At 52.8% G+C, this 26,055-nt stretch overlaps 1 protein-coding gene across 2 annotated transcripts in view; it reads left to right on the top strand.

The window, feature by feature from the left end:
* Window positions 1-26,055, top strand: part of ASB2 (ankyrin repeat and SOCS box containing 2) — a 48,340-nt gene that overhangs the window by 7,883 nt on the left and 14,402 nt on the right. The window contains exons 2-7 of one of the 2 annotated variants that reach the window (XM_047794655.1): window positions 1,231-1,342; window positions 6,762-7,038; window positions 16,080-16,169; window positions 19,088-19,254; window positions 20,086-20,241; window positions 22,808-23,053. In XM_047794655.1, coding sequence (XP_047650611.1) covers window positions 6,833-7,038; window positions 16,080-16,169; window positions 19,088-19,254; window positions 20,086-20,241; window positions 22,808-23,053 — 865 coding nt within the window. In that variant the 5' untranslated portion in view covers window positions 1,231-1,342; window positions 6,762-6,832. The remainder of the gene's footprint in view (window positions 1-1,230; window positions 1,343-6,761; window positions 7,039-16,079; window positions 16,170-19,087; window positions 19,255-20,085; window positions 20,242-22,807; window positions 23,054-26,055) is intronic. The other variant, XM_047794654.1, reaches the window with a different exon arrangement.

The following is a 26,055-nucleotide window of genomic DNA, read 5'->3' as shown; positions in this document are numbered from 1 at the left end:
TGCCAGCTGTGGGAAGACCCTGGCTGTTGGGGAGCCTGGATTTGTGGGGAGGGGAAGGAACTGAGGGGAAGAAGGACCACTTTTCAAATGCCATTATTTAATGCTCATTGCAGCCTTCAAGGCCCTTGCTGTTATACCCATTTCACAGGTGTAGAAACTGAGGCCCAGCTTAGCAGCACATGGGCTATGGATGGAACAGGTCCTATTCTGAGGGCTATACTGTTAACTCAAGGACCCCTGTCATAGCCACTTTATCCCTACCTTACAGGTGCCGTCTGGGGGAGTGGGGGCTCCCTGGAGCCAGTGTTTGGGACTCTCTAAAGGAGGTAAAAGAGGAGCCCCTGGAAGGCTCAGAGGTGGCCCCAGTCTCTCCTATTCCAAGCTGACCTTGAATCTGCCACCCTTGAACACTGCTTTTTCCACAGGCCCCTGGCCTGCCTGGCAGGGCCCCCTGCGTTCTGCTTTCCCTGGGAAAAGGCTATTTTTTAAAAAATCATTATTAGCCTCCCCGAAGGTCCCTTGAGACTGCTGGCCTCTCTCCAGGACTCGGGCCCAGAAGGTAGCCCAGCCTCCAGGCTAAGGCCTCAGAAATCAAGCTGGGCAGCAGAAAAATGATGGGAAACAGGACAAACAAGGGGCACCGCATCACCCAGGACCTCACCTGCCCCCACCCCTGCCCTCACTCTCCCATGAATTAGGTACTCTTATTATGTCCATTTTGCAGGCAGACAAATTGAGATTCTAAGAGGCCACCAGGCTAATAATCAGCACAGCTGCGATGTGAACCCAGCGAAGCTGACCCCACTGGCTGCTTCCTCACTGCCCCTTCAGGCTAAGGCTGAGCAGCCCCCCTGCCCTGGAAGATACCCCCGGTGTCCGCGGCAGCAGCACCAGCCAGTGATTTCACAGGCCAAGTGATGCGGGAGCAGCCTGGCATCACCCGCTTCCTTGCCACCAGCCAGGCCCAGCGTCAGGCCTGTCCGCGCTTGTGCCTCCTGATTCTGTCACCATTTCTACAATAATAGTACCAAGCAGTGTCCCTGCTTTGTACACAAGGATGCTAAAGATGGGGGAACTTACTCGAGGCCCCTCAAAGCTGAAGGTGTCCGTGGAAAAAGCAAGAGGTGTCGACCCCACAGTGGGGGTGGGGGAGTTCTTCTCCCTCAAGGTCCCTTCAAGGTCAAACCCCATCCGTGGGAACCTCCCCCTGATGTGGTGCCCACCGCACAGGTGCCCAGCCGGATGGGGATGCAGTATTCCCCCTGCCTGCTCAGAACCCTCGTGGGTGCCACGTGCTTGGATGGGCATTCCTGGAACTCCCAGAGCGAGCATTGGATTTGAGGTAGGAAGATGGGGCCCCCGTCCCTGCTTTCAGCTGTCTGTCCTCATGCAATCCCTTCCCTTCCCCTTTCTGAACCTTTCCTGCCTCATCTATCAAATGGGATCAATCACGCAGGGGCCTCAAGTCCTTTTGGGAAGTGAGGAGGCAGAAGAATTAATAAGTTAACAACAACAGAGAAACGTTCTTAGCTTTGAGGGCCGTTGTCAGGGCAATGCCATGAAATAAGTGGCAAAAGGCAAAGTCTCTGGATATTGTTCCTCCCGTGGCGGGGGAGGGGGCGGGGGTGCTCGTGAGTCAGGAGATGGTGGTTCCAGGGACCATCCCGCCACTGCCGTCATCTCCCTAGGAATCTGGTTGGGAAGGGAGTGCTGGCTGGGGCTGGGTGCTGCCCAGAACCGCTGAGCAGCCCAAACCAGGCTGGGGGTCAATGGCTGCCTTGGGGTGAGGGCCTGGTGGGGACCCTCCCAAGCTGCCCGCACTTGCCCAGCACACCCATTGCTCCTGCAATATGATGGAGTCAGTTGCTCCTGCGGCATATGGAGGTTCCCAGGCTAGGGGTCTAATCAGAGCTGTAGCCGCCGGCCTACGCCAGAGCCACAGCAACGCGGGATCCAAGCCGCGTCTGCAACCTACACCACAGCTCACGGCAACGCCGGATCGTTAACCCACTGAGCAAGGGCAGGGACTGAACCCGCAACCTCATGGTTCCTAGTTGGATTCGCTAACCACTGCACCACGACGGGAACTCCCTGAGTCAGTTGTCTTATTTTCATTTTTATTGATAAAGGAACCGAGCCCCAGGAAGGGGAAGTGACTTGACCAAGGTCACATAGCCAGTAAGTTGCAAAATAGGAACTAGATCTAGGGTTCCTGACAGTCAGACCCAAGATCCTGCCCCTCCCACCTGGCTCCCTATCTCCCCATAACCAACGCTAAGCTCTCTACACACGGCAGACCTGCTGAAGTGGCCAGAAGGGACCCTCGGAGATGGAGTTTGGGGTTCACTGGCGCAGAGCTAAACCAAATATCTCAAGGAGCTATAGAAGCTTTAGAACTGGCAGAGGCCTTAAAAACCTTTCAGCCAAGACTCCCCTTTTGCAATGGGAAAATGAAGCCCAGAGAGGGACAGGGATGTGGCCAAGGTCACACAGCACTTTAAGATCAACTTGGAGACTATAACTCAGGTCTCTGACTCTTAGACCCTGGCTCCTGGCCTGGAACCAATGCCCTCAGATGGGGCACCATGACTCTGGGCCAAGCCCTGGGCATTAGCACTTTCAGTCAGGGTGGCGCCACATACTCTGAGTCTCTGCCCTGTGATAACTGGGGAGCAGAGCTGGAGTCTGACTCTGGAGAAGCCAAGGGGGTCTCACCTCCCTGGGCAGAGACCCTCCCCACGCCCTTGAAGACTGCTCTGGGTGTACCCAAACCTGGCCACAGGGAAGAAGAGAAGGGGTGGGAAGCAGAGCCTGGGCCAGCTGGGGTAAGGGCCACCTGGCTGCACAGTGCCCCCTGCAGGAGGGCAGGCTCTAGCCCATCTCACCATTTAACAGATGGAAAAACGAGAGCCTGTGAGAGAAAGAGAGATGCCCATGGCTGAGCTGGGACATGAACCCATGTCTCTTGATATCCAGTCTTGGGCTTTTTTCACAATAAACAAAATTGATATTAAAAACAACAACAACAATAATGAAGGCCCCCTAAATATCAGGCACAAAATGATTTTGAGGTCAGAATATCCTTCCCCTCTCCCTGTTTGGATAACGTAACAGTGTCCAAATTCTATAACATGCAACGAACGGAGCCCAGAGCAGCTGCCTGACACTTGTGGTTTTCAACACTGGCTTTGCACTGAAATGCTCAGGGAACATGGCAGTGGTCAGATGCCAGCCCTGAAGGCTTGGAGCGCACGGTCTGGGGTGGGACTAGGGCCTTGGCCTCTTTTCAAGACTCTTGACCAAGCCTAAGAACTATGCTTTAAGATGATTTCGGCCCCATATAACAGAAAAGCCAAGGAACGTTGACTTAACCCATAAAGATCATCAATCTTTTGCTAACAAGCAGGCCAGGATGAGCAGAGCCAGCCTTGGTTCAGCAGCTCATCAACATAATGAGAGACTCTGAAGACCTGTCATTCACTCTGTCAAACTCACTGAATTGACACCACTCCCCTCACGGTTACAAGGTAGCTGCCACCACGCCAAGCATCAAGTCCTCCAAGCACAAAGCAGGGGTGTGGGCGAGGAGTCACTTTCTTTGCTGCTTTCTCTTTTATTAGAAAAAGGAAAGCCCTTCCTGGGAGACCCTAGCAGAATTTCCTTTATGGCTCTTTGGCCCAAACCAGGCTATATGTCTATCCCTAAACTAATCTCTGGCCAAGACGAGGAGAGCATCCCCGTTGTCTTGGAAGAAGCCTGCTTCATCCATGGAAGAGGGCACTCCGTTGCCTGAACAAAGCCAGGTTCTGCCGTCAGAGAAGTTGAGGGACATGGCTGTTGGGTGGACAATCAAGAGTGTTTACCAAGCCCTACAATAGCAGAGACATATAGTCACCCACACAGTAAACTTGAACCAGGCATTTCCCCCTCATAAGGCAATGACCTTGGGAAGAGAACCCGGGGTCAAGACCACACATGAACTACTGACCACAGCCCAGAAGGAGAAGTTCTAGTGGCAGCAGAATGTATCTTGGAGGAAACTGGTAGGCTTCCTGGAAGAGGAAGCACTTGCTCTGGGCCTTGAGGAATGAGAAGGAGTTTTCTCTCTCTCTCCCTTTATTTTATTTTATTTGGGGGGGGGGGCTGCCCTTGCAGCAGGTAGAAGTTCCCAGGCCAGGGATGGAACCCATGCCACAGCAGCAACCAGAGCCATAGCAGTGACAATGCCAGATCCTTAGCCCACTGAGCCACCAGGGAACTCTGTGTTTTTAAAATGTGGAAAGGAGAGAGCTATGTCTTGCACAGTATAAGCAAGGAGACTGGGGTGGGAACCACAGGTGGGCAGGGGAAAAGCGTGTCCTTGCCTTAGAGACCATCAGGAAGGCTGTTGCCTGGGCTGAGCAGGAGGACGCCAAGGGCTGAACCAGTCAGAACTGGTGGAGAGGAGTTCCCGTCGTGGCGCAGTGGTTAATGAATCCGATTAGGAACCATGAGGTTGCAGGTTCGGTCCCTGCCCTTGCTCAGTGGGTTAACGATCCGGCATTGCCGGGAGCTGTGGTGTAGGTTGCAGATGCGGCTCGGATCCCGCGTTGCTGTGGCTCTGGAGTAGGCCAGTGGCTACAGCTCTGATTCGACCCCTAGCCTGGGAACCTCCATATGCCGCAGGAGCGGCCCAAGAAATAACAAAAAGACAAAAAAAAAAAAAGAATTAGTGGAGAGAAGCAGGTGGCTGGGAGTGACACCAGGAAGACTAAGGCATTTCCTATCTTTTTCACTGAGCCATTCCGGTGGGTGTATATTGGTATTGTATTGAGGTCTTTTTTTCTTTTCTTTTATTGAAGTATAGTTGACTTACGATGTGTGTTGACTGCTACTGTACAGCAAAGAGATTCAGTTATACATACTAATACATATGTATATATAATGTTTCATATTCTTTTCTGTTGTGGTTTCTCCTAGGATATTGAATATAGTTCCCTGTGCTGTAGGACCTCGTGGTTTATCCATCCAGTTGGGATTAGCAGATGCATTGGGGTCTTAATCTGGATTCCATTTGGTTACTGGCCATTTAAAGGTCCTCTTTGTGAAATGCCTGGCCTAGTCTTTTTGGGTATTGGTTACATAGAGTCACAAGAACGATGCGTAACAAAGGTCCCTCGATGAGCATTTATGGAGTTCCTGTCGTGGCTCAGTGGTTAACGAACCCCACCAGTATCCATGAGGATGCGGGTTCAATCCCTGGCCTCACTCAGTGGGTTAAGGATCCAGTGTTGCCGTGAGCTATGCTGTACGTCGCAGACGCAGCTTGGGTCCTGTGTTTCTGTGGCTGTGGCGTAGGCCAGCAGTGACAGCTCCGGTTCAACCCCTAGCCTGGAAACCTCCATATGCCGTGAGTGCTACCCTAAATAGACAGAAGACAAAAGACAAAAAAAGACAAACAAACAAACAAACAAACAAAAACAGGTCGGAGGACTGATCAAGGCCAGGCCAGACCGAGCTACTCAGCTCCAGGCTGCAGCCCCACTGGATAGAGCTCTCCATGGGGTTTGGGCTAAGGCTGTCCTAGGTGGGTTCACTGTGGGGCTCAGCTAAAGGGCAGCATCTCCAGGGGGGAGTCCTGGCCGAGGCAGAAGAGCACATGCGACTCCGCAAGGGCATGTCAAGTGGCTGCTTTATCATGTCCACCAACATGCATTGGTCAGAGCAAGGTACATGGCTGAGCCCAATCTCATTAGAGAAGGGGGGGTATTTGGTGTCCGGGAGGGGAGGGGAAAGTGAAATTTCTCAAGCAAACCCAATTAAAGCACTGGTATTTTGGATATATTTTTTGTAAGACCCATATGACTCTAATCTTCCATCAGGGCTAAGAACCACTGACCTGCAGCCACACTGCATGTCAGCCAGTCAAAACGAAAACCAGGCTTAGCTGATTTTACTTTATTGCCTAAAAGCAGTTGACTCAACCAAAGTCCTTTTCTCCTTAAGGCAGTTATTGATTGATTGATTGATTTTTGCAGCACAGTCTCTGGAATGAACATGGCCAATGACTGTAACAATTGGTTTTAACTAGATCATGTGTTTCGTCCTTAATATTCTTAACTCCAGCACAGTTGAGAGAAAGAGAGAAATGCGAGGACAGGGTGCTGTTGGATAATGAGAAGGAAGGAGCTGTGGAAGCTCTGCCAGGGCAGAGAGTCTGTCTGTTGGATCGATGTTGTACCACTAGTGCTTAGAAGACTGCCTGCCATAGAGAGATGCTCAGTAGATTATCTCTCAGTCAATGATGCATGCATACATGTAGAGAGAGGCTGTCTGTGACGGACAAATGAAAGGTAGATGGATGGATAAATGGATGAGTGGTGGACAGACAGATACATCAGAGGATGAACAATGGAGAGAAGGATGGATGGTCGGATGACTGGAGAGAAAGATGGACAGTTGGATGGGTGATTAGATGGTTGGACAAATGAACAGATGGGAGGGTGAATGGATAAGTGATTGGGTGGGTAGATGCATGGGAGGATGAATAGCTGGACAGATGGGTGGATGGCTGGGTGAAAAGTTAGACAGGCGGGTGGATTGATGAACAGGAGAGTGGATGGATGGATGTGTAGATGATGGGTGATGGGGTGGATCCTATGACAAATGAACACATGAAAAATGACTGTGTGGTTGCCAGAGGGGAGCTCAGCTTCCCTGTGCATCGACATAGCTACCTTGCAAAACTCTTAGTGACCATGATGACCTGGGTCTCCTTACAGAGTTTTCTGATTTGATGCTTGCTCCTGCCCGCTGAGTGTCTCCTGGAGGCTGAGGTGAGCGGTGGAAGAGGATGGCCACGCAGATCAGTGCTCGGGGCACCCAGCCTGCCATTGGACAAGAGGAGTACAACCTGTACAGCAGCCTGAGCGAGGATGAGCTGGTCCAGATGGCCATTGAGCAGAGCCTGGCAGACAAGACTCGGGGCCCAACCGCCACTGAGGCTGCTGTGTCCACACGTGTCAACCGCGAACCTGCCCACTTCTACCCCTGGACCAGGTAAGTGAGGAGAGACCAACTGGGGCATTGACAAGGTGCAGATTCCAAACTTTGTTTATCCAAGACCAAATTATCCTGGCCTCTAAGACACATTTTAACAATGTAATGACTTTTTAAAAAATTTCTCTCTCTCTCTCTCTGTGTGTATATATATATATATATATATATATATATATATATATATACACACACACATATATATATATGTATGTATGCATTTCCTTTTTAAAAATATTATTTTTGGAGTTCTCATTGTGGCTCGGTGGTAACAAGACTAACTAGTATCCATGAGGACATAGCTTCGACCCCTCACTTTGCTCAGTGGGTTAAGGATCTGGTGTTGCCTTGAGTTGTGGTGTAGGTCGCAGATGCAGCTTGGATTCAACCCCTAGCCCGGGAACTTCCATGTGCCACTGGTGCGGCCCTAAAAAGACAACATAAATGATTAAATAAAATATTCTTTTCTTTTTTTTTTAAAATTATAGTTGATTTATAGTGTTGTGCCAATTTCTACTATACAGCATAGTAACCCAGTCATACATATATAAACATTTTTTTCAGAATATCTTCTATCATGTTCTGTTCCAAGAAGTTGGATATAATTCCCTGTGCTGTACCATAAGACCTCGTTGCTTATCCATTTTAAGTGCAATAGTTTGCATCTACTAACCCCAAACTCCCAGTCCATCCCACTCCCCCCTCCCTCCCCTTGGCAACCACAAGTCTATTCTCTATGTCCAGGAGTCTGTTTCTGTTCTGCAGACAGGTTTATTTGTATATTTTAGATTCCACATATAAGTGGTATCATATGGTATTTGTCTTTCTCTTTCTAACTTATTTCACTTAGTATGAGAATCTATATTTGCATCCATGTTGCTGAAAATGGTGTTATTTTGTTCTTTTTATGGTTGAGGAGTATTCCATTGGGTATATGTACCACATCTTCTTAATCCTTTCATCTGTCAATGGACATTTAGGTTGTTTCTATGACTATAATTCAAAAAGATACATGTACCGCTACATTAAGACCTGGAAACAATGTAATGACTTACATTTGTTATCGAAACTTACTGATCTCTGAAGGTGCGCATTGCCTTAGGTCCTGTACAGACTTTCCCTCATTTAATCCTCTTTAGGACCTTCTAGAAGGCTCTATGCTACACGCCCATTTTACAGATGAGGAAACTGAAACTCAGGGGTTGAGTTGACTAGTCCAAGGTCACACAGCTAGGAGACTGGTGTTGCAGAGTTTGGAATGATCTGGTTCCAGAGCCCATGGCTTGGCCTTGTATCACTGGCTTTATGTTTGAATGCAGTGGAGCTGATGCTCTGACTCTGGCCAGGGCTCTGAGAAGCCAATGACATTTGCTCGGCAAAGCCACCCTGCCTCCTGTTCTGCCTCCCTCATCTCAGCATGTCCTCATCAGCCTGTGAGCAGAACCATCTAGAGAAGCACCAGGTTGCACCACTAGAAATCTGACACGAGCCACAACTGCAATTCCATAGATGCAAATTTGAATCTCCTAAAAGTCACATTAAAAAGTATAGAGAAAGAGTTAACATGAATATATATCTAAAATACAATCATTTCAACCTGTCATCAACATAAGACTTACAAATGAGATGTTTGCATCCTCTTTGATCTCGAGTCTCTAGAATCCAGTGTGTATTTGGTACCCACGACCCATCTCAATTCAGACCAGCCACATCTCAAGGGCTCACTAGCCATCTGTGGCCAGCAGCTATAGCCTGACAGCACAGATCTAGAGGATACCTACTTCAGAGGAGATGGGAGCCAGAGAGCTAACTAGGCTCTGGATCTTAAAATGCTTTTAGAAATACGTAAATTTAAAATATGCTTTTGCTCACCACTGAGTTCAAGACAAGTGTGTATTTGGGGGTGGGTGGCATGGGGGTAGGAGTTGTGGGGGTGTTACCATGGGGCATAGGCCTCAAATCTCATTGTCTCCAGAGGCCAGCTGATTCCCTGTGTGACATTGGACAAGTCGATTAACCTCTCTGAACCTCAAACAATATTAGTAACAAGAGCAGCGATAATAAACAGACTTGTTCCGATGTCCAGAGCCAGTTGACAAGGATGAAGGGTGACAGTGCATCTTGGCCCTGTCCCCTGATCAAAATCACCAGGGTATTCCCCAAGGAACTTTGGCCCTTCTGAGGCTGGACCACCTCTTCCAGGCAGGATGGGCAAAGGCCTGGGATGCCCATCACCCAGGAGTCCCTGCTAAAGGGGAAGGCAGGCCGCCTCCTTGGGCAGCTAGAAGGAGGGTGAAGGTTCCAGATGACTGAGCTGCCCACGAGGACACCGCATCTTGGAACCCAACTGAAAAACAGAAGCCCAGAGCCAAGGACTCGTGGTGGCTGCTGCTCTAGAGGCCCTGGTTCCTGTTCTGGCTGGTTCAGCCTAAATTAGACCACAGGTTCCTCTTTTTCAGAGGGGGTCAGATAGAGAGAAGAGCATCCTTCTTCTAACCGAGGCTGCAGCGCAAGCCAGCATGTCCCAGTGCTTCCGCGGCCGCCTCGTCACATGGGAGCCCCACTCAGGAGTCAGGAGGACGCTTGAAAATATTAGAACCAGGCCCTGACCTCCTCCTTCCCTGAGTGATGGAGGTAGAGGCTCTCCGTGAGGCGTAGACATGTATCCTGCCTCTAAGAAAAGAGCTCTCATGTAGGGAGAAGTGAAGTGACTTCTCCAAGGCCATGGGGCTTCGCCGAGATCCAGGCACAGTCGTGGGGGAAAGAGGATTCCGCCTGCCTCTTCTCACTCTTAAAGCGACCTGATGCCTCCCGGGTTCGGCTCTGCTCTGTCCTCTCTGAAAGGCGGCTGAGTTGGGCCCTGCTGGGGAGGCAAATCCCTTTAATGTGATTGTTGGTGTCATTGTCATCCTCCTCCTCCTCCTGCACGGGTCTGGCCCCCAGCTCTTCACTGGGTCCTTACAAAAGCCAGGCCAGTGGGTGTCTCTGGGTCTACTGTAGGTCTGGCAAGACGCACGCCCAGCAGCGCCAGGGACGGAACCAAGGTCTGTCCCGCCCTGAAGTTCAGACATGGAACCAGCTCTGCGGACTCTGCAAAGGCCTCTTTCCGTTTCCTTTGCCTCCTCCACCTTGAAGTGGGGTTTGGGTCTCATTTCCTCCGCCTCCCACCCACGGAGATTCACGGTCCCCAAAGACAGACACGCAAGCTTCTCCCCACACCCAGACGGGGCGTCACAGTAAGCACGGCACCTGCTGCCGTCCTCGTCCATTTCTCTCTCTGCATATCAGAGTGTCCCTCCAAATAGACTCAGGGCCTGTTTTAAATGCGGACATCTCACATGTCCCCAGAGGCTCCATGTGGCTCTCTCTGTCTCATCTCTGACCAGCCTCCCAGGTCAAGCAGGTCACCCTCTTACTCTCTTTCCGGCCTGTTTCCGTCACTGCCATGACGACGACTTACAGTTTCTGTGTATTTATTTCTGCCTGTGAGCTCCTTGCAGGCAGACGCCTCACCCATCCCCCTTCTGCTGAGGCCTCGTGTCCAGCATACGGGGCCTGACCCGTGGCAACAGCGCCTAGCCCTTTGTGGGTGAATGAATGAGTGAATGATGGAATGAATGAGGAGGCAGAGGACCAGAGGGGAAAGAGAAGTGGGTTTGGGGGTTTGGATCCTTCCTCTGTCACCTACTGGCTGTGTGACCTTAGGCAAGTTACTTGACTTTTCTGAGCCCCAGCAGCCTTATCCCTAAAATGGTGACAACAAGAAATCGCCTGGCCCACCTTGCTGTGTTCTTGTGAAAAGCAAGTTAGATGAGTCAGGTGTTGGCGCTTCCTCCACATCCTGCAGCCTGATTGACCTCCCCCCACTTCCTCCCCGTGTACCCCGAGAGCCCATCTCACCTCGTGACTTCCTCTGTTTCACGGACAAGCTTGTGTGTCACCCCCGGAGGCATCACCTGGCCTCCTGAGAGTGTCCCCAATATGCTGCGTGATCCACTTGGGGGCAGGGAACAGATACTGCTCACTTTTGTGTCCTCAGTAGCTGATCATTGTGGACGCCCAATGAGTCTTTGGGAGCAAATAAATGCACATCGAATCCAATAAAATTCTCCAGAAATATCATTTATTGTTATCACCTTGTGACCAAAATGGCAACTGTGGACATAAAAGTCAACTGTGTCTTTGGGATCCTGGAAAGGAAAGGCAGATGAGCAGCCCAGAGAAAATACAATATTTCCCAGTTTTTTTTTAGGGCCGCACCCACAGCATGTGGAAATTCCCAGGCAAGGGCTCAAAGCAGAGCTGCAGCTGCCGGCCTATACCACAGCCACAGCAACGCAGGAGTTGAGCCACGTCTGCCACCTACACCACAGCTCATGGCAATGCTGGATCCTTAACCCACTGAGCAAGGCCAGGGATCCATCATGGATGCTAGTCAGATTCGTTAACCGCTGAGCCATGACAGGAACTCCTATAATATTGCCTCTTAAAGCCATTTTCCAACTTGCTTCTCTCCCATCGCAAGGCAAGGGGTCAATCTGAAACATGTGTGAGAATCACTGGCTCAGCCTTGGCCTGCTGAGGGCTCCCTGAAAGTCAGACCAACTTCCCACCCCCTGGAGAAGTAGGGTTCACACACTGATGAAACAGGGAGCCTGGGGTTACCAAGATGGACCAGCCAGAGTGGGTCTCGGAAGCTGGCTTCCAGTCTTTAAACTTCTGCATTTTATTTAAGGTTACATTTCTAAGAATACAAAGGAAGAAATTCAGAAGCAGGAACTTGCTTGGGCTGATGTGTACACAGATGCAAATAATTCAAATAAACCATCCACACTTACCATGCATTTATGATGTGCCAGGTACCTTCCCAGCACCTGGATGTGAATCAGGACTGGTCCATATTCTCCCTAAAATTGCAGTCAAAGGAGGGCAAAGGACATAATGATCCAACAGGATGGATGCACCAAAGAAGCTTGCTTCAGTATCAGAGGGACAGAGAAGGTTGATTCGTTTCCTAGTAAAGGAGGTGGGCTTTGCAGGATGAATAGGAGTTTGCCAAGCAACTTAGAGGAAGCAAACCTTTTTTGATCCTCAGTTTCCTCATCTGCAAAAGGGAGCCAATTACATCTCCTTCACAAAGTGGACTTGAGGGTGAGATGAGATGCTTTGTGCCATGTGCCTCTCATAAGGCTTGGTACATAGCAAACTCTCAATGAATCTTAGCTGTGGTGGGAGGGTAGAAGTTGCTACAGCTTGGAACTCATGTTCTCCTCCACACGTGAGTCCTCTCTGGCCAGCCCAGAAAGGATGGATTGGCTTGTGGGTGATGCGGAAACAGAACTCCCATGGGTGGGAGGCTGATTCCAGTGACCTGCGGGAGTGGACATGGAGCTGGCTGTCCTTGTGAACTTCTTCTGTCCCCAGCCAGGGCGGGGGTGGGGGCTAGTTCTCCAGAAATCTGAGGCTTGTAACCACACAACACCAAGATTGCCATATGGGATCAAGGTTTTTCTTCACTTGTTTCATTCATTTAAATTTATCAAGATCCTACTGTGTGCCAGGCCCTGTACTTGTGACATCTGTGCTTGACATTGGGCTAGGGTGGGGATGGGGTGACAGAACAGGTGGAGGCTGCTGGCTCAGTGGCAGGCATGGGGAAGACTCTTGTATTTGTCAGTTCCCTCTGCTATTAAGATGCCCGCTTGCCACCTGCATTCAGCCAGGGCCGGGCCAATTGTGCACCCTTCCTGGGGCTGGCCTGAGCTTCTTGTTAACTCAGACAGGGCTCAGTGACAAGTTAGGGGGCATGGTCGTCACAGCCCTGCTCCCCACTCTCTTGAGCCTGAGCTGTGTCTGAAGCTGGGACCTGCTGGACTCCAGGACGGAGCGGTTGGGAGCTGGGTGATGGTGCCACACTCCTGACCCTGGTCTGCCTGCCTGCACAAAGGACAGGGGCCTACCTGGGCCTCTTTCAGGGCATGACCTGTGCCCACATCCTGCCAGGTTCCTCTCACCTCCGATGACTCAACCCTGGTGGTTTTCTCTGCTGGGATTTCCCCTGCTCTGGACCTGAGGGGAAGTGGGGCCTGCAGCCTCCAGCTGAAAGAGCAGGGAAGGAGTTCCCGCTGTGGCACAGTGGCTTTAGAGTCCAGCTGCAGTGGATTGGGTCATTGCAGAGGCACAGGTTAATCTCTGGCCCAGGGCAGTGGGTTAAAGGATGTGGCATTGTTGTGGCTGCAGCTTGGATTCGATCCCTGGCCTGGGAACTTCCGCGTGATGCATTGGCAATGAAAAAAAGAAAGAAAGAAAGAGAGAGAGAGGGAGGGAGGGAGGGAAAGAAGGAAAGAAAGGAAGGATGGAGGGAGGAAGGAAGGAAAGAAAGACAGACAAACACAGGAAGGAAGAGAGAGAGAGGAAGAAAGGAAGGGAAAAGGAAGAGCACGGAACCCAGTCAGGGGCCTAGTGCCCCTTCCAGCTCTGAGCGCTGACCCTGCACCTGTTCAGAGCACCCAGAGTGGGTCTCCTGCCTCCCTCTCGGCCCCGCCCCTGGTGCTCTATGGTGGCGCGTGTCCTGTCCCCCACCCCACTGGCCTCTGAACATCGCGAGGATCAACTGAAAGCAGTATCTCACGGCTCTGCATCCCGAGGTCCCTGCCCAGGGTGTCGGGGCAGCAGAGCTGGGGGATTCTGGTTGCATGGAACCCAGTCTGTCCGTTTCCGTCTCTGCACCTTGGAGCAGTACGTCCCCTGCCTCCATCTAGGTGGCGGGGCGGGTTGGGGTGGGGATAGGAAGGAGGCGATTCCCTGCACCTTGGTGAGGGGATGTCATGGTCATCTCGCTGCCAGCCCCGCCCCAGCCTCGCCATCCCGTTCTTGCTGATATGATGCCATCAGAGATGGGTCCTAATTTGGGGGTGAGGGTGGGCTTTTATCAGTGCTTATTACCTGGCTGAAAACATTCTAACAACAGAAAGTGATGGGAGGCCCCCCATGGACCTCTGACGAGAGCGGCTGTGTCCCCAGGATCAAGGAGAGACAGAAGCCCAGGGCTTGGTCATGACCACCAAGCCGGGGCCTGCCCAGGTGGGCCTGGCCTCAGGCTGCTTGCACCCTGCCCAGCACCGTCCCCTTTTCAGGGCCAGGAGCAAGTACCGATAATGACACTGAACCAGCGGCTCTTGGGCTGGGGAGGGGCCTGGCGGGCCAGGCTGGCACCCCGCTCCCCTAGCTCTGTCTGACAGCCTGCATTTCCTGAGTTTCCACCTGAGCTCACTTCGGTGGGGGCTCCTTGGACACTGGAGGAGGAGGAAACCCGCCTTTTGCTTCTGCCTCCTCCTTTTGCAAAGGGGGAAACTGAGGCACAAACAGGGGAGGGGCTTGGTCCAAGTTGCAGGACCTGTCAGTGCGGTGGTAGAGCCGGAGAGAGGGGACAAAGACGAGAGAGAGGCCAAGTCTAGGGAGAAGAAACTGTTTGTGTGTGTGTGTGTGTGTGTATGGTGTGTGGGGGTGGGTGGGGGTGTGTGTGTGTGTGTCTGTGTATGATGTGGGTGTGTATGTGGGTGTGTGTGCATGGTATGTGTGTGTATGGTATGTTGGTGTATGTATGGTGTGTGTGTGTGTGTGTGATGTGGGTTTGTGTGTGGGTGTGTGTATGGGTGTGTGTATGGTGTGTGTATGTATTTGTGTGGTGTGTGTGTGTGTGTGTGAGCTCCGCAGAACAGACATGTGTCTGACTCTCCAGCTGAGTGTGACCCTGGGATGGTTTCCCGCCCCTCAACACCTCAGTCTTCTGTAGAAAAGGCTGTGGCCTTGGCACCCACTCTGGTGTCTGTGGCATCACGCTGGGCCTCATGGGTGCCCAGGAGCAGGTGGGGGGAGAAGGAAGACAGAAGTGCTGGCCTTGGTGAGGCTGACGCAGAGGCTGGCATCCTGGCCTTCTCTTTCTGCCCTTTCCCTGCCCTGTGCCCTCTGCCTTGCCAAGGGAGGCCACTAAATCCAGAGGGCCTCACTCTCACAGCTCCAGCACCTCCATGGCCCACGGGATGCTCATTCTCCCCATCCAATCCCACAGGGCACCCCCAAAGGGGCACTGGCTCTGCTGTGGGGAGTCCATGGTACCAGGGCCCCCAACCTACTGGAAGTGGGGCCAGCCTGTCCCATTCCCATTCCCACCCCAAACAATTCAGACCTGTGCAGGGGCCACGACCCCTCCTTTCTCCCCTCCTGTCCTCACAACATTCCAGCGAGGTGGGAAACAGAGACTCAGAGAGACAAAAAAATGATATAATGAATGGCAGACACGTGTCAAGCCCTGTGCCTGGCCCTCCGGTAAGCAATTTACACCATCCATGCACTCAGGCCTCAGCAGACTAAATCCCAGAGGAGATGCACCTGTTCCAGGTCACGCATCTAGGAAGTGCCAGAGCCTGGACTTGAACCTCTATCAGTCTGACTCCAAGCCCTGGCCCCAGTGACCTTCCTCATGCATCCTTTTGCTCTACTCTTTATACTGTGCCCAACCCTGGGACAGCAGGACCCTCGAACGAGGAACCAGTGAGGTGAGGGTGGGGCACAGACCTGGCTTGCGTCCCTGTCCCCCCACCCCTGGGAATCTCTCGTCCATCCCTGTTGGGACCCAGCCTGGCCTGCCCCGAGACGGAGCCCCTTTCATCCTGGGACCTGCCGCCAACCGCGTCTCACATCCTCCTGGGGGAAGAATGTCACCTTGCTTCATATCTGCCTCCCGCTCGGTTGGCTGGGGAGGGGGCCCGCGGGGGTGGGGTGAGGTTAACCTCATTGTTGTCTTATATGGTCATTTAAATCTCCCAGGGCTTCCTCCTGGGGCCAAAAATAATCTGGAGACACAGCAGCTGTGGCCAGCGCACAGGGAGGACCCGGCCATCTGCTTTGGTTCAGAGCCCTGTGTCTGACTGCCAGTCTCTCCCCCTCGCTCTCCCTCCATCCTCGGTCCTGCTTCTGGCCATGACCCGCTTCTCCTATGCAGAGTATTTTTCCCTCTTTCACTCCTGCCCTGCGCCCCCCAGGTCCACTGTGTCTCCCGAGAGCCCACCGACCTCGGCCCCCAAGGGCCTGTTCCACGAGGTTATGCAGAAATACAAGTCCTCCAGGATGGCGTAAGTGACCCCCTGCACGGCCCCCAGACTGTCCAATCTCCCTCTCCTCCCGACTGGGGTTGGGGGTGGGGGTGGGAGGCAGGCCCATAGCCCCCAGGAAGTGTGGGGGGGCACTCTGGAGGAACCCCCAGGCACACCCCTTTCAGGTGTGTCCCCCTGCCAGGCTGGGCTTGGTGGCCACAGGCTCCATCCTCAAGGCACTGCCAGGCAGGCTGTCCTTGCCGTTCACCCCGAGCACCTCCGGATGGGCCCTGTGTGCTGGAGTAACCCTCTGACCTTGGGGACCCAGGGAGGGGGGGACTGGAGAGTTTGCCCTAGAAGCCCAGAGGCTCAGAGCTGAGCCGATGAGTCAGGCGCAGCGTGTCTCACTTTCCCCCAAGCCATCACCCTGGCTCTGTCCCAGCGCATCCCCAACACTCTCTTCATTAGGTGCCAGGTGCTAAAACTGAGAAATAACCCAGTTGCAGGAGGGCGTTTGCCTGGCACTAGGATGCCAGGCTAGGTGCGTCCTTGGAATGTAGCTCTGTGCTGATTGCTTCTCGGCTCCCCCGGGTCGACCCTACAAGCAGCTACAAGCTAAACTGTTTCCTTGATCAGTTTTGTCACAGGCGGGGAGGGGCTGTTTTCTTTCTCCTTCCCAGCCTTTTTCCAGCCGGGCCAGCCCCCGCCCCTTCCTCGGTGCTGCAGGTGGGATTTTAACAATCTGGAAAAGCCAAACCCGGGTTCTGCTCTCCGGGCTGCCGCCACTTCCTGTGCGACGACCTGTGAGTCGCTGTTCCTCTCTGACTCTCCCTCCTCTGTGACAGGAGGTTGGAGAGGACAGAGTGGCCTCCAGGGTCCTCTCCGTCTCCTCAGTCTCTGCTGGCCTGACACCCCCAGCCACTCCCCACCCCTCCTCGGGGCGGGCACTTGGCTGAGCCCATAGAGAAGCTGGCAGTGCGCGTGCCCCGGCGCCCCAGGGTCCTCGCACCACAGCTGGAGGAGACCCAATCTGGGCGGCAGGTCCTGAGAATGTCCTCATGACACCGCACACCCGCCAGAGCCACAGGAACAGCCAGCCATTCTCCCTTCCACGCAGCTGGGTCCCACCGGAGACCTTCGGGGGAGAAGGGACACCTACCCCACGGGGGCTTTTCCTGACACCAACAGGGGCTGCTCTGGCCGCTCGTAAGAGGAACTCATCAAGGTGGCAGTGATGGCGTTGATGGGGACTTCAGGGCTTATCTGGTCAGTTACCCATCGTCCCTGCTGGGTCTGGAACTTAAGCGGCATCTGCACTCTGCAACTATTAATAACCGGAGAGGCTGAGAGTCAGGCGGAAGTGCGGCTCACGCTGGAGGAAGCAGATGGGAGGGTAAAGGGGCTGGCCCTGTAGACCCTCCGAGGCGGGGGCGAGGGCTCTGGGCCTCCGGTCTCACCTCCTCCATCTGGGAAGTGGGACCATTTATGCAGCACGTCCTGGAGAGTGGATGTGGGAGTCAGAGCGCTAGTGGTCCTCACTGAGGCTCCAAGCTTGGGGGAGGGAGGAGACTATCTCAGTGAAGGAATGAGTGAGCGAATGAATGAATGAACAAATGAATGCGCAAGTGGCTCTGATGAACCAAGCTAAGAAGTTCTCTCTCACATTAGCCCTGAAGTCTTTTTGACCTTAAGAAGTTTTACGTACGAAGACTTCAAATGTATGAATTCTTTACATATTTCAATCTTTCAGCAGCTAAAAGTTCTAGGGGTGAGGGGCAGGTCAGCAGAAAGGAAAGGAGTTGGTGAGATCCCAGAGTGATGCCCACTGTAAAGGGTCTGCTCCTTAGGGATCTGCGCCTTCATCTCCGTACAAACAAGCCCCTAAGGTGGAGGTGCTGGGTCAACCCTGGAGCACTACGCCCAGGGAAGGAGTTTAATGATTGCTAGAGCTCCTTGTGGGGTAAGTTACCCATCCCTTTAGGGGCCAGCACTGGAAGCCCAAATCCTCCCAGTAGAAATGGTCTTGGGGTAGCGGGTGCGGCCACTAAAAGCTGCAGGGACAGAAGGGTCCCCTAATTCTCTTTTGGCCACCAAGGAGCCCTATATAAAAGGGACCCCTTGGTGTCTGTCCATGGAAGTGAATGCACTTGCCATGTGTCTAGTAGAGTTTCCCTACACGGTACCCAACTTGGTGAGAAAGATGTGGAAACACTTCAGGTCCAGGGATGCCCCCAGGAGGATGGAACACGAGCAAGGGCCTGATGCAGAGGCCCCACGTTTATCTTCAGAGGCCTCTATGTCCTCCAGATGCTCAAAGGAGGCCAACTGTAAAGACTGTTCTGAACAAGATATAAATAAAATCCCCAAAGAAACAAGCAAAACTCTAATAGAGAAGAGGCTGTCTTTTGGCTCCCTCTCTTCCATACTCTCTCTGTCCCTCGCTTTCTTTCATGCAGCAAATATTTATTAAGCATCCATTATAGACGAGCCACTGAGCTGAGCCCTGGGAATCAAATCCTGAGGGATAAAAGAAAGACGAGGTCCCTGTCTTCTTGGAGGTTATAATCCAGCAGGGGAGACAGGCAGAGGGCAACATCAAAGCCATGTCAAAGCCAGTGATTAGAGGAGGGCTTATGCCCGGAGGCAGGGGAGGCCGACCCAGGCAGGAAGGCTGAGCAAGCCATGATGGGGCTGCGAGTGGACAGGCCAAGGTCAGGGCTGAGGTTGTAGCAGAGTTCCCAGGCCATGCCCGTGTGGGTTCAGGAGGATTCTTCTCCTCATTGAGAGGACATGGCTGCAGGGCTGAGCACCTGTCCCAGAGCAGAGGGGACAAGCCAGACGATGTGACCCACAGCTGGCCCTGCTCCTGGCCCTGCCTTCGAGCTGGGCGAGAGGCTGCCTGGTTCTGCCTCCCCGCGCCCCAGTCCTGAGGAATGACTGGCTCCTTACACTCACAGGCCCGTGGACCCTGTGCTAAAGGCCATCAAGGAAGGCGACGAAGAGGCCTTGAAGGCCATGATCAAGGCGGGGAAGAACCTCGCAGAGCCCAACAAAGACGGCTGGCTGCCGCTGCACGAGGCAGCCTACTACGGCCAGCTGAGCTGCCTCAAGACGCTGCACCGAGGTGAGGCGGTGGTTCTGGGTGCAGCCAAGCGTGGGAACAGGACTCACGGGCAAGGGCACCTTCCTTCCAGAGCTTTGCCTCCGCAAAAACTGCAGTAAGGGGACAAAGGAAAGTTATTACCTGCCTTGCAGAGTTAGTCACCGAGTTGGAAGCAAGGAGGTGACTTGTCCCCTTACCCCTCCATGCCCCCCACCCCCATCCTGTCACCTCTCCAGGCCTCCCAGGACAGGAAAGCCTAATTCCTAGAAAAGGAAGGAGGGAGGGTTGCCTTTGGGGAGAGCCACTGCCAGCTTGTTCCAGAATGTTTCAGGGACTGATCTGGTGTGGAAAATGCTGCAGCTGTGCCTGTGCCCTGCCAGGGCTGCCTCCAACAGCTGTGAGACCCTGGGCAAATCATGGCCCCTCTCTGAGCCTCGCCTTTCCCCCAGGCCCCATGTGAATGGAAACACCTGCAGGCCCTCAGGAGGCACGGAGCCCAGGCAGCCCACCGCCCTCCAGGGCAGGAACAGATGCATGAGCCAAGCTTCTGGCAGCGGCGGCTGGGAGTGTAAGGGTAGGACAGGGTCATTCAGAGAAAGAAGGAGTTCAACCAGGGAAGGCTTCCCAGAGGAGGTGGCATCTGAGCTGGATTAATATGACTGGGAAGCTGCCACAGCCCTGTGAAAGTGGCTGAATCCAGGGCCAAGAGAATGAAGGCAGTCTGGATGGAAAATTCAGGGAGATGCCAGGCATACCTGTCCTTGGGATTGGGAGGAAATTGGGACCACCTCTGTGTTGGGGGTGGGGGTGGGTATCTTCCTCTTTATGAGTTTCCTGGTCCGTCCTGCCCAGCATACCCAGCCGTCATTGACCAGCGCACCCTGCAGGAGGAAACGGCCCTTTACCTAGCGACATGCAGAGGACACCTGGACTGCCTCCAATCCCTGCTCCAGGCTGGGGCCGAGCCCGACATCTCCAACAAGTCCCGTGAGACACCGCTCTACAAAGGTGAGCCCGCGAGGGTGGGCTTCCCCAGGAAGGGTCCAGAAGCTAGCTGGGCAATCAGGAGAATTGCTTGCAAAGTGTATAACACCCCGCCCCGCCCCAGGGGGACCTAATGTGACCGGGCAACCTCGTTCAGATGTATAACTTATATATCTGAAACATTCATTCATGCACGGATACACTCAACATGTCCCAAGTCCTCCCAAGGGCCCGGCGTGCTGAGGACTCAGAGATGCAAAGATATGGCCTGTGCCCATGTGCTCTCCCAGCCCGGTGGGCATCAATTCACAGCCAATGTAACAGTCAACTACTGGCATTGAGAAGCTTGGTACATGGGAGTATGGGGGAGGGCCCCCGCAGGAGGGGGCCCCAAAGCTGCACCTGAACAGGAGGAATTTACCCCCTGGACAAGCAGGGGGAACAGCATAGGCAAAGGCAAAGAGGCTTGAAAGGGAACGTGTCCCTCTAGAATATTTGACAAAAGAAAAAACTCCTGGTTTACTCAAAACATCATCCAAGGACATTCACTGGCTGCCCTAGCAATGCCCAGACTCAAAAATCTGAATAATCATAACAGCTGGCATTTATTTTGTGCTTACTGTGTGTCAGGCTCTGTCCTTTCCTCTGACCCTCCCGTCCATCCACATATGAGGTAGGCCCTGCTGGTAGCCCCATTTTACAGATAAGGCCCCCAGGCATCCAGGAAGACACAGCCGGCAAGGGGCAGACTCCAGGAGTCGGATGCCAGCATGGCACTATGACCCACCACGCCATCAAGCGTCATTCATGCCTACATGCTTAAGCAGTCAGCTTGGGTCTTGTGACAATGAGAGGGTCTTCGCACTTTGAAAAACTACAGAAATTCGCAAACTCCCAGGTGTCTGGTATCCAGCACCTGGAACATTCCATAGACAGCAGGAACCAGGTCCATGGCAGACCCGCAGTAGAAGTGTCTTCCCTAGAACTCGTGTCCACTGGGCACCAGAGCCATCTCCTGGAGCCTCAGCTGTCCCAGAGGGAGCTCCCAGGATGCTGGGTGACTCGCAGCAAGGCCCGGGCCCTGGTCTTGCACAAGCTCCACCCTGTGCCAAGCTCCACGCTAGAGCCTTGGTACACTGCCTCACCCTGCAGCCTACAGCATCCTCGTGGGATGGTTTTGTTATCTGTGCTTTATGGGCGAGGAAAGCAGGGCTCAGAGAGGTGGGAACCTTCGCCTGGGGTCCTGTTTGAAACACTGCACAGGTGGAGTTCCCACTGTGGCACAGAGGAAACAAATCCAACTAGTATCCATGAGGATGCAGGTTCGATCTTTGGCCTCGCTCAGTGGGTCAGGGTTCTGGCATTGCCATGAGCTGTGGTGTAGGTTGCAGATGTGGCTTGGACCTGGCGTTGCTGTGGCTATGGTGTAGGCCAGCAGCTGCAGCCTGGCATGCAAACCCTAGCCCAGGAACTTCCACATGCCGCAGGTGCAGCCCTAAAAAGCACACACACACACACAAACAAAAGGAAAAAAACCACTACACAGGCGTTTCCCCCCCACTTTTCGCTACCCCCTGACTCAGTGGGAGAAGCTTCTAGAAGTGGTTAATTTGGACAAGTGCTCCTCCCTGATAATAGTTCTGCAAGCATTAAGGCTGCAGTAGGGTCTAGAGAGAGCTACAGCTTACAAGGGAGCTTTGAGGGAGTTCCTGTCATGGCTCAGCAGTAACAAACCCAACTAGTAACTATAAGGTTGTGGGTTCCATCCCTGGCCTCGCTCAGTGGGTTAAGGATCCGGCATTGCCGTGAACTGTGGTGTAGGTCAAAGATGTGGCTTGGATCCTCTGTTGCTGCGGCTGTGGTATAGGCCAACAACTGCAGCTCTGATTCGACCCCTAGCCATGGAACTTTTGTACACTGCAGGTGCGGCCCTAAAAATCAAAAAAATTTTTTTAAAATTCAAAAAAAGAGGTTTGAGCAGGTTGAGAAAGACTTGAGCTATACTCAGAAGATAAATTTTAGCCCAAACTAAGTGAGTAGCCTTTGAGGAAGTGTTCTGAGCAGGAATTTGACATTCTCCTCCTCTTCTGTCCTTGGCGACACGGAGAACTGAAGCAGGTAACACTGGAAAGGGAGGCCAGTTAGGGGCATTCTAGAACCTTCCAGAGGACAGGAACTCCAGACCTGACTACATGGATTTGAATCCTAGTTCTGCCACTTACTGTCTGTGTGACTTTGGGCAGGTCACTTAACTTCTCTGTGCCTCACTTTCCTCATCTGTAAAAGGGGATAACACTATATCCTTTAAGGGTGGTTGGGAGAACTAAATTAGTTCATCATGTAAAGTGCTTCGAATAGCGTGTCCAGCACATGACCAGTGTTGTATGCACATCAGCAAATATCATTGCTGATTAGTATTACTATTACTTTTAGTTGTGTATCCTAGGTTTAAGGCAGGGACCAGAACTTTGTACAGACCCGGGAGATATTCGTTGAGTGAATGGCTGATAACGGAACGGGTGAATGAAGTCTTGGGTGGCCGGGTCCTGCCAGGAGCCCTGCTGACTGTCTCGCTTCTCCCTGGGCACAGCCTGTGAGCGCAAAAACGTGGAGGCCGTGAGGATTCTGGTGCAGTACAAAGCGGACACCAACCACCGCTGTAACCGAGGCTGGACAGCTCTGCACGAGTCTGTTGCTCGCAATGACCTGGAGGTCATGGAGATCTTGGTGAGCGGAGGTGCCAAGGTGGAATCCAAGAATGCCTATGGCATCACCCCCTTGTTCGTGGCCGCCCAGAGTGGGCAGCTGGAGGCACTGAGGTTCCTGGCCAAACACGGTGAGTGCCAAGCGTCCCTGGGTCGTGGAGTTGCCAAGGGGCATAGCCGGGAAGGACCCCAGAGATCAAGTCTAAGGAAAAGCAGGTTTTGGTGTCGTCTTATAGACAGCCTCTGATTGAGTGATATATGCATATATCTTCCGGGAAGACTGTGTTGAGAAGGATTCTGAGGCTGTGTTTAGGCTCAGCCAGAATTGTGTTGAGATCCGCTAGTGATGCCTGCCATGAGGCACAGACTTGGAGGGGAGCGGCACACGTGCTGCATCGTAGCCCTCGCTAATCTAGCCCAACATCCTTATTTTACAAATGAGGAATCGGAGGCCCAGCAAGAGGAAGTAACTTATCTCTCTGCTGTCACGTACCGAATTAGCAGTACGACCAGCCCAGACTCTTAGTCTCCAGACGCCCCATCTTCTCTTTGCATCATGTCACATTTTAGGGCCAGAAGGAAATTGAGACGACGTTTAGGTCACCTCCTCCTTTATTTTTTATTTTTTTGCTTTTTAAGGTCGTACCCGTGGCATATGGAAGTTCCCAGGCTAGGGGTCAAATCAGAGCTACAGCTATCAGCCTACACCACAGCCACACAATGTGGGATCTGAGCCATGTCTGCGACCTACCCCACAGCTCATGGCATGCCAGATCCTTAACCTACTGAGCAAGGCCAGGGATCAAACCTGCATTGTCATGGATGCTAGTCGAGTTTGTTAACCGCTGAGCCATGAAGGGAATTCCTTCAGCTCCTCATTTTATAGGTGATGAACCCAAGGACCAGAATGGGAAAGGAATCTGTCCAAGGTCACACAGTAAATTCACAGCAGACCTGGGATTTGAACCCTGGTCTTTGCACCTTTGCCTCAGAAAACTCTCAGTTCACTTAATGGGACAACACAAAATAATATTGCCTGAGTTATCATGTCCCAGTAAGGGAAGACCCTGCGACCATGGCCGGCGTTCTTTTGGTTACAAAGCAGTACATTCTGATCTCCCCCAAGAGTACTTTTGGTTTCTTTTCTCCCTCTATGGGAAGTGACCCTTCCACTCTAGCAACAGAGAATCCAGGGGTAAGCCAGACCCTGGGGCTGAGCTGGAATAATCGGTTGAGGACCCACTGTGTGCCAGGCACTGCTCTAAGCATGAACCGAATAGGCCAGCGGGTTTTCTCCACAGCCCTATGAGGTACAGAGTGTCCTCATGCCATTTCTTAGATGAGGAGACTGACGGTCAGAGAGGTTAATTGACTGCTCGCAGTCAGAGCCTGGATTCTGACTCTGCATTGAACATCAGACCGCACACTCTTCGCAATTTCCATCATGGGACTTGACCTGGAGAAGCAGCCACTTACTCAGCACGTGCCTGAGCCCTTAGAAAAACAGAGTCAAGGCACTTCCTTGCCTCTGGGGACAAATCTGGACTGACCAGCCTGAGAACAAAGGGGAACAGACAGGGGCCTGGGGGCCAGGCAAGGAGGCTGGGCAAAGGGCAGGGTGCACAGCGGGCGAGGGGAACTGGCCAGCACTGAACATCTGCCCAGCTCTCCTGCTGATGCTCTGAGTCAGGGTCTGTTCCCATTACAGGCTGAGTCCATTCTCAAATCCAAATATTTTTCTTGTGTGAGCAGGCGGCGTTGCTGGCGGGGTCCAGGCTTGCAGAAAGCCTGACTTCCAGAGCTCGGCGGTGTCAGAGCTGCTCGCCGGCTCTCCCTCGGGGTAGAGGCAGACCTAGCTCCTGCGCCCTGGCCCCTCCGTCCTGGAGAACTGGTGTTTGCTGAGCACACTCTCTGTGCCAGGCCCTGTGCGGGGAGATTGTCTTAGTCCACTCGGACAGCTATCACAGAATACTGCAGACGGGGTGGCTTTCAGGCAACAGAGGTTCCTATCTTACAGTTTGGGAGGCTGAGAAGTCCAAGGTCAGAGTGCTGGTGGATTCAGGGTCTCATGAGAGCCTGTTCCTGCTTCCTAGACAGCCACGTCTCACTGTTTCCTCACAGCGTAGAGGGACAGGGAGATCTTTTATTTGGGCACTAATCCCATTCATGAGGGCTCCACCCTTGTAACCTAATCACCCCCAAGGCTCCACCTCCTGATGCCATCACCCTGGGGATTAGTCCCTCCCTATGAACTTTGGAGGGACACGAAATTCCATCCATAGCAGATATTTACGTTACCTTATTTACTCCTCCCAGTGACCCTGCTTGGTACCAATATTCCTGGTCAGCAGATGAGAAAACTGAAGCTCCTCAAGGCCCCCCGGGGCCACGGAGCTTGGAAAGCACGAGACAGAAACTTCAACAGGTTCTTGTCTGTCAGGAAAGCCTGTCTCTTTCCCCGAGGCCAGAAATCAGTCATCACAGATTAAAAATGATCAGGAAGCCTGTGATAAGCAGAATACTCAGAGAGAGGGGAGCTGTGGTTAACAGATGCTTCTGATTTCAGCCCTTACTGATATTTCAGTGCTGTCTCAGTTCGATTTCCTCTCAGAACAGGGAGGAACTGGTAAACAGGCTGCATCTCTCTTTGCAGAATAACCCCTGCGTTCTCTCCACCCCCACCAGGAGATGGAGAAGGTGTAGGAGATTGAGCTGAAGGGAGACTCTTGCCAGACTTGATCTCCTCCTCCTGTCCAGGCCATGTAGTGTTTTCCTCAAAGGAGGCAGGAAGTCTCCTTTCCTACTCCTTGAAACGGAAGGGGGAGAAGAGCAAACCCCAAACTGATAAAGTTATAGGAAATGTTTGTGTGTTTGTGTGTTTCATGAGGAGGCTCTGTGCCCTTCTAGGGCTGGGAGGGCCTTCCTCGGGGTAGCAGCTGGATCCCTGTAGGTGGAATGAGTGTTCCGAGCGTGGTTTCTGCCATCGGATCATCTGCCAGGACTCCTGCCGTCAGACTATCCAGGTTCGAGTTCTGGCTCTTCCCTTATGAGCTGGGCGGTCTGAGGCAAATTGCAGAGGTTCTGTGTTTAATGTCCTTGTCCTCGTCTTTGACATGGAGCTCCAGTCGTTACT

The sequence above is a fragment of the Phacochoerus africanus genome, chromosome 9 (assembly GCF_016906955.1).
Source record: "Phacochoerus africanus isolate WHEZ1 chromosome 9, ROS_Pafr_v1, whole genome shotgun sequence".
Lineage (NCBI taxonomy): Eukaryota > Metazoa > Chordata > Mammalia > Artiodactyla > Suidae > Phacochoerus > Phacochoerus africanus.
Note: the sequence above shows the minus strand (reverse complement) of the source record. Positions and strands in the feature narration are given on the sequence as shown.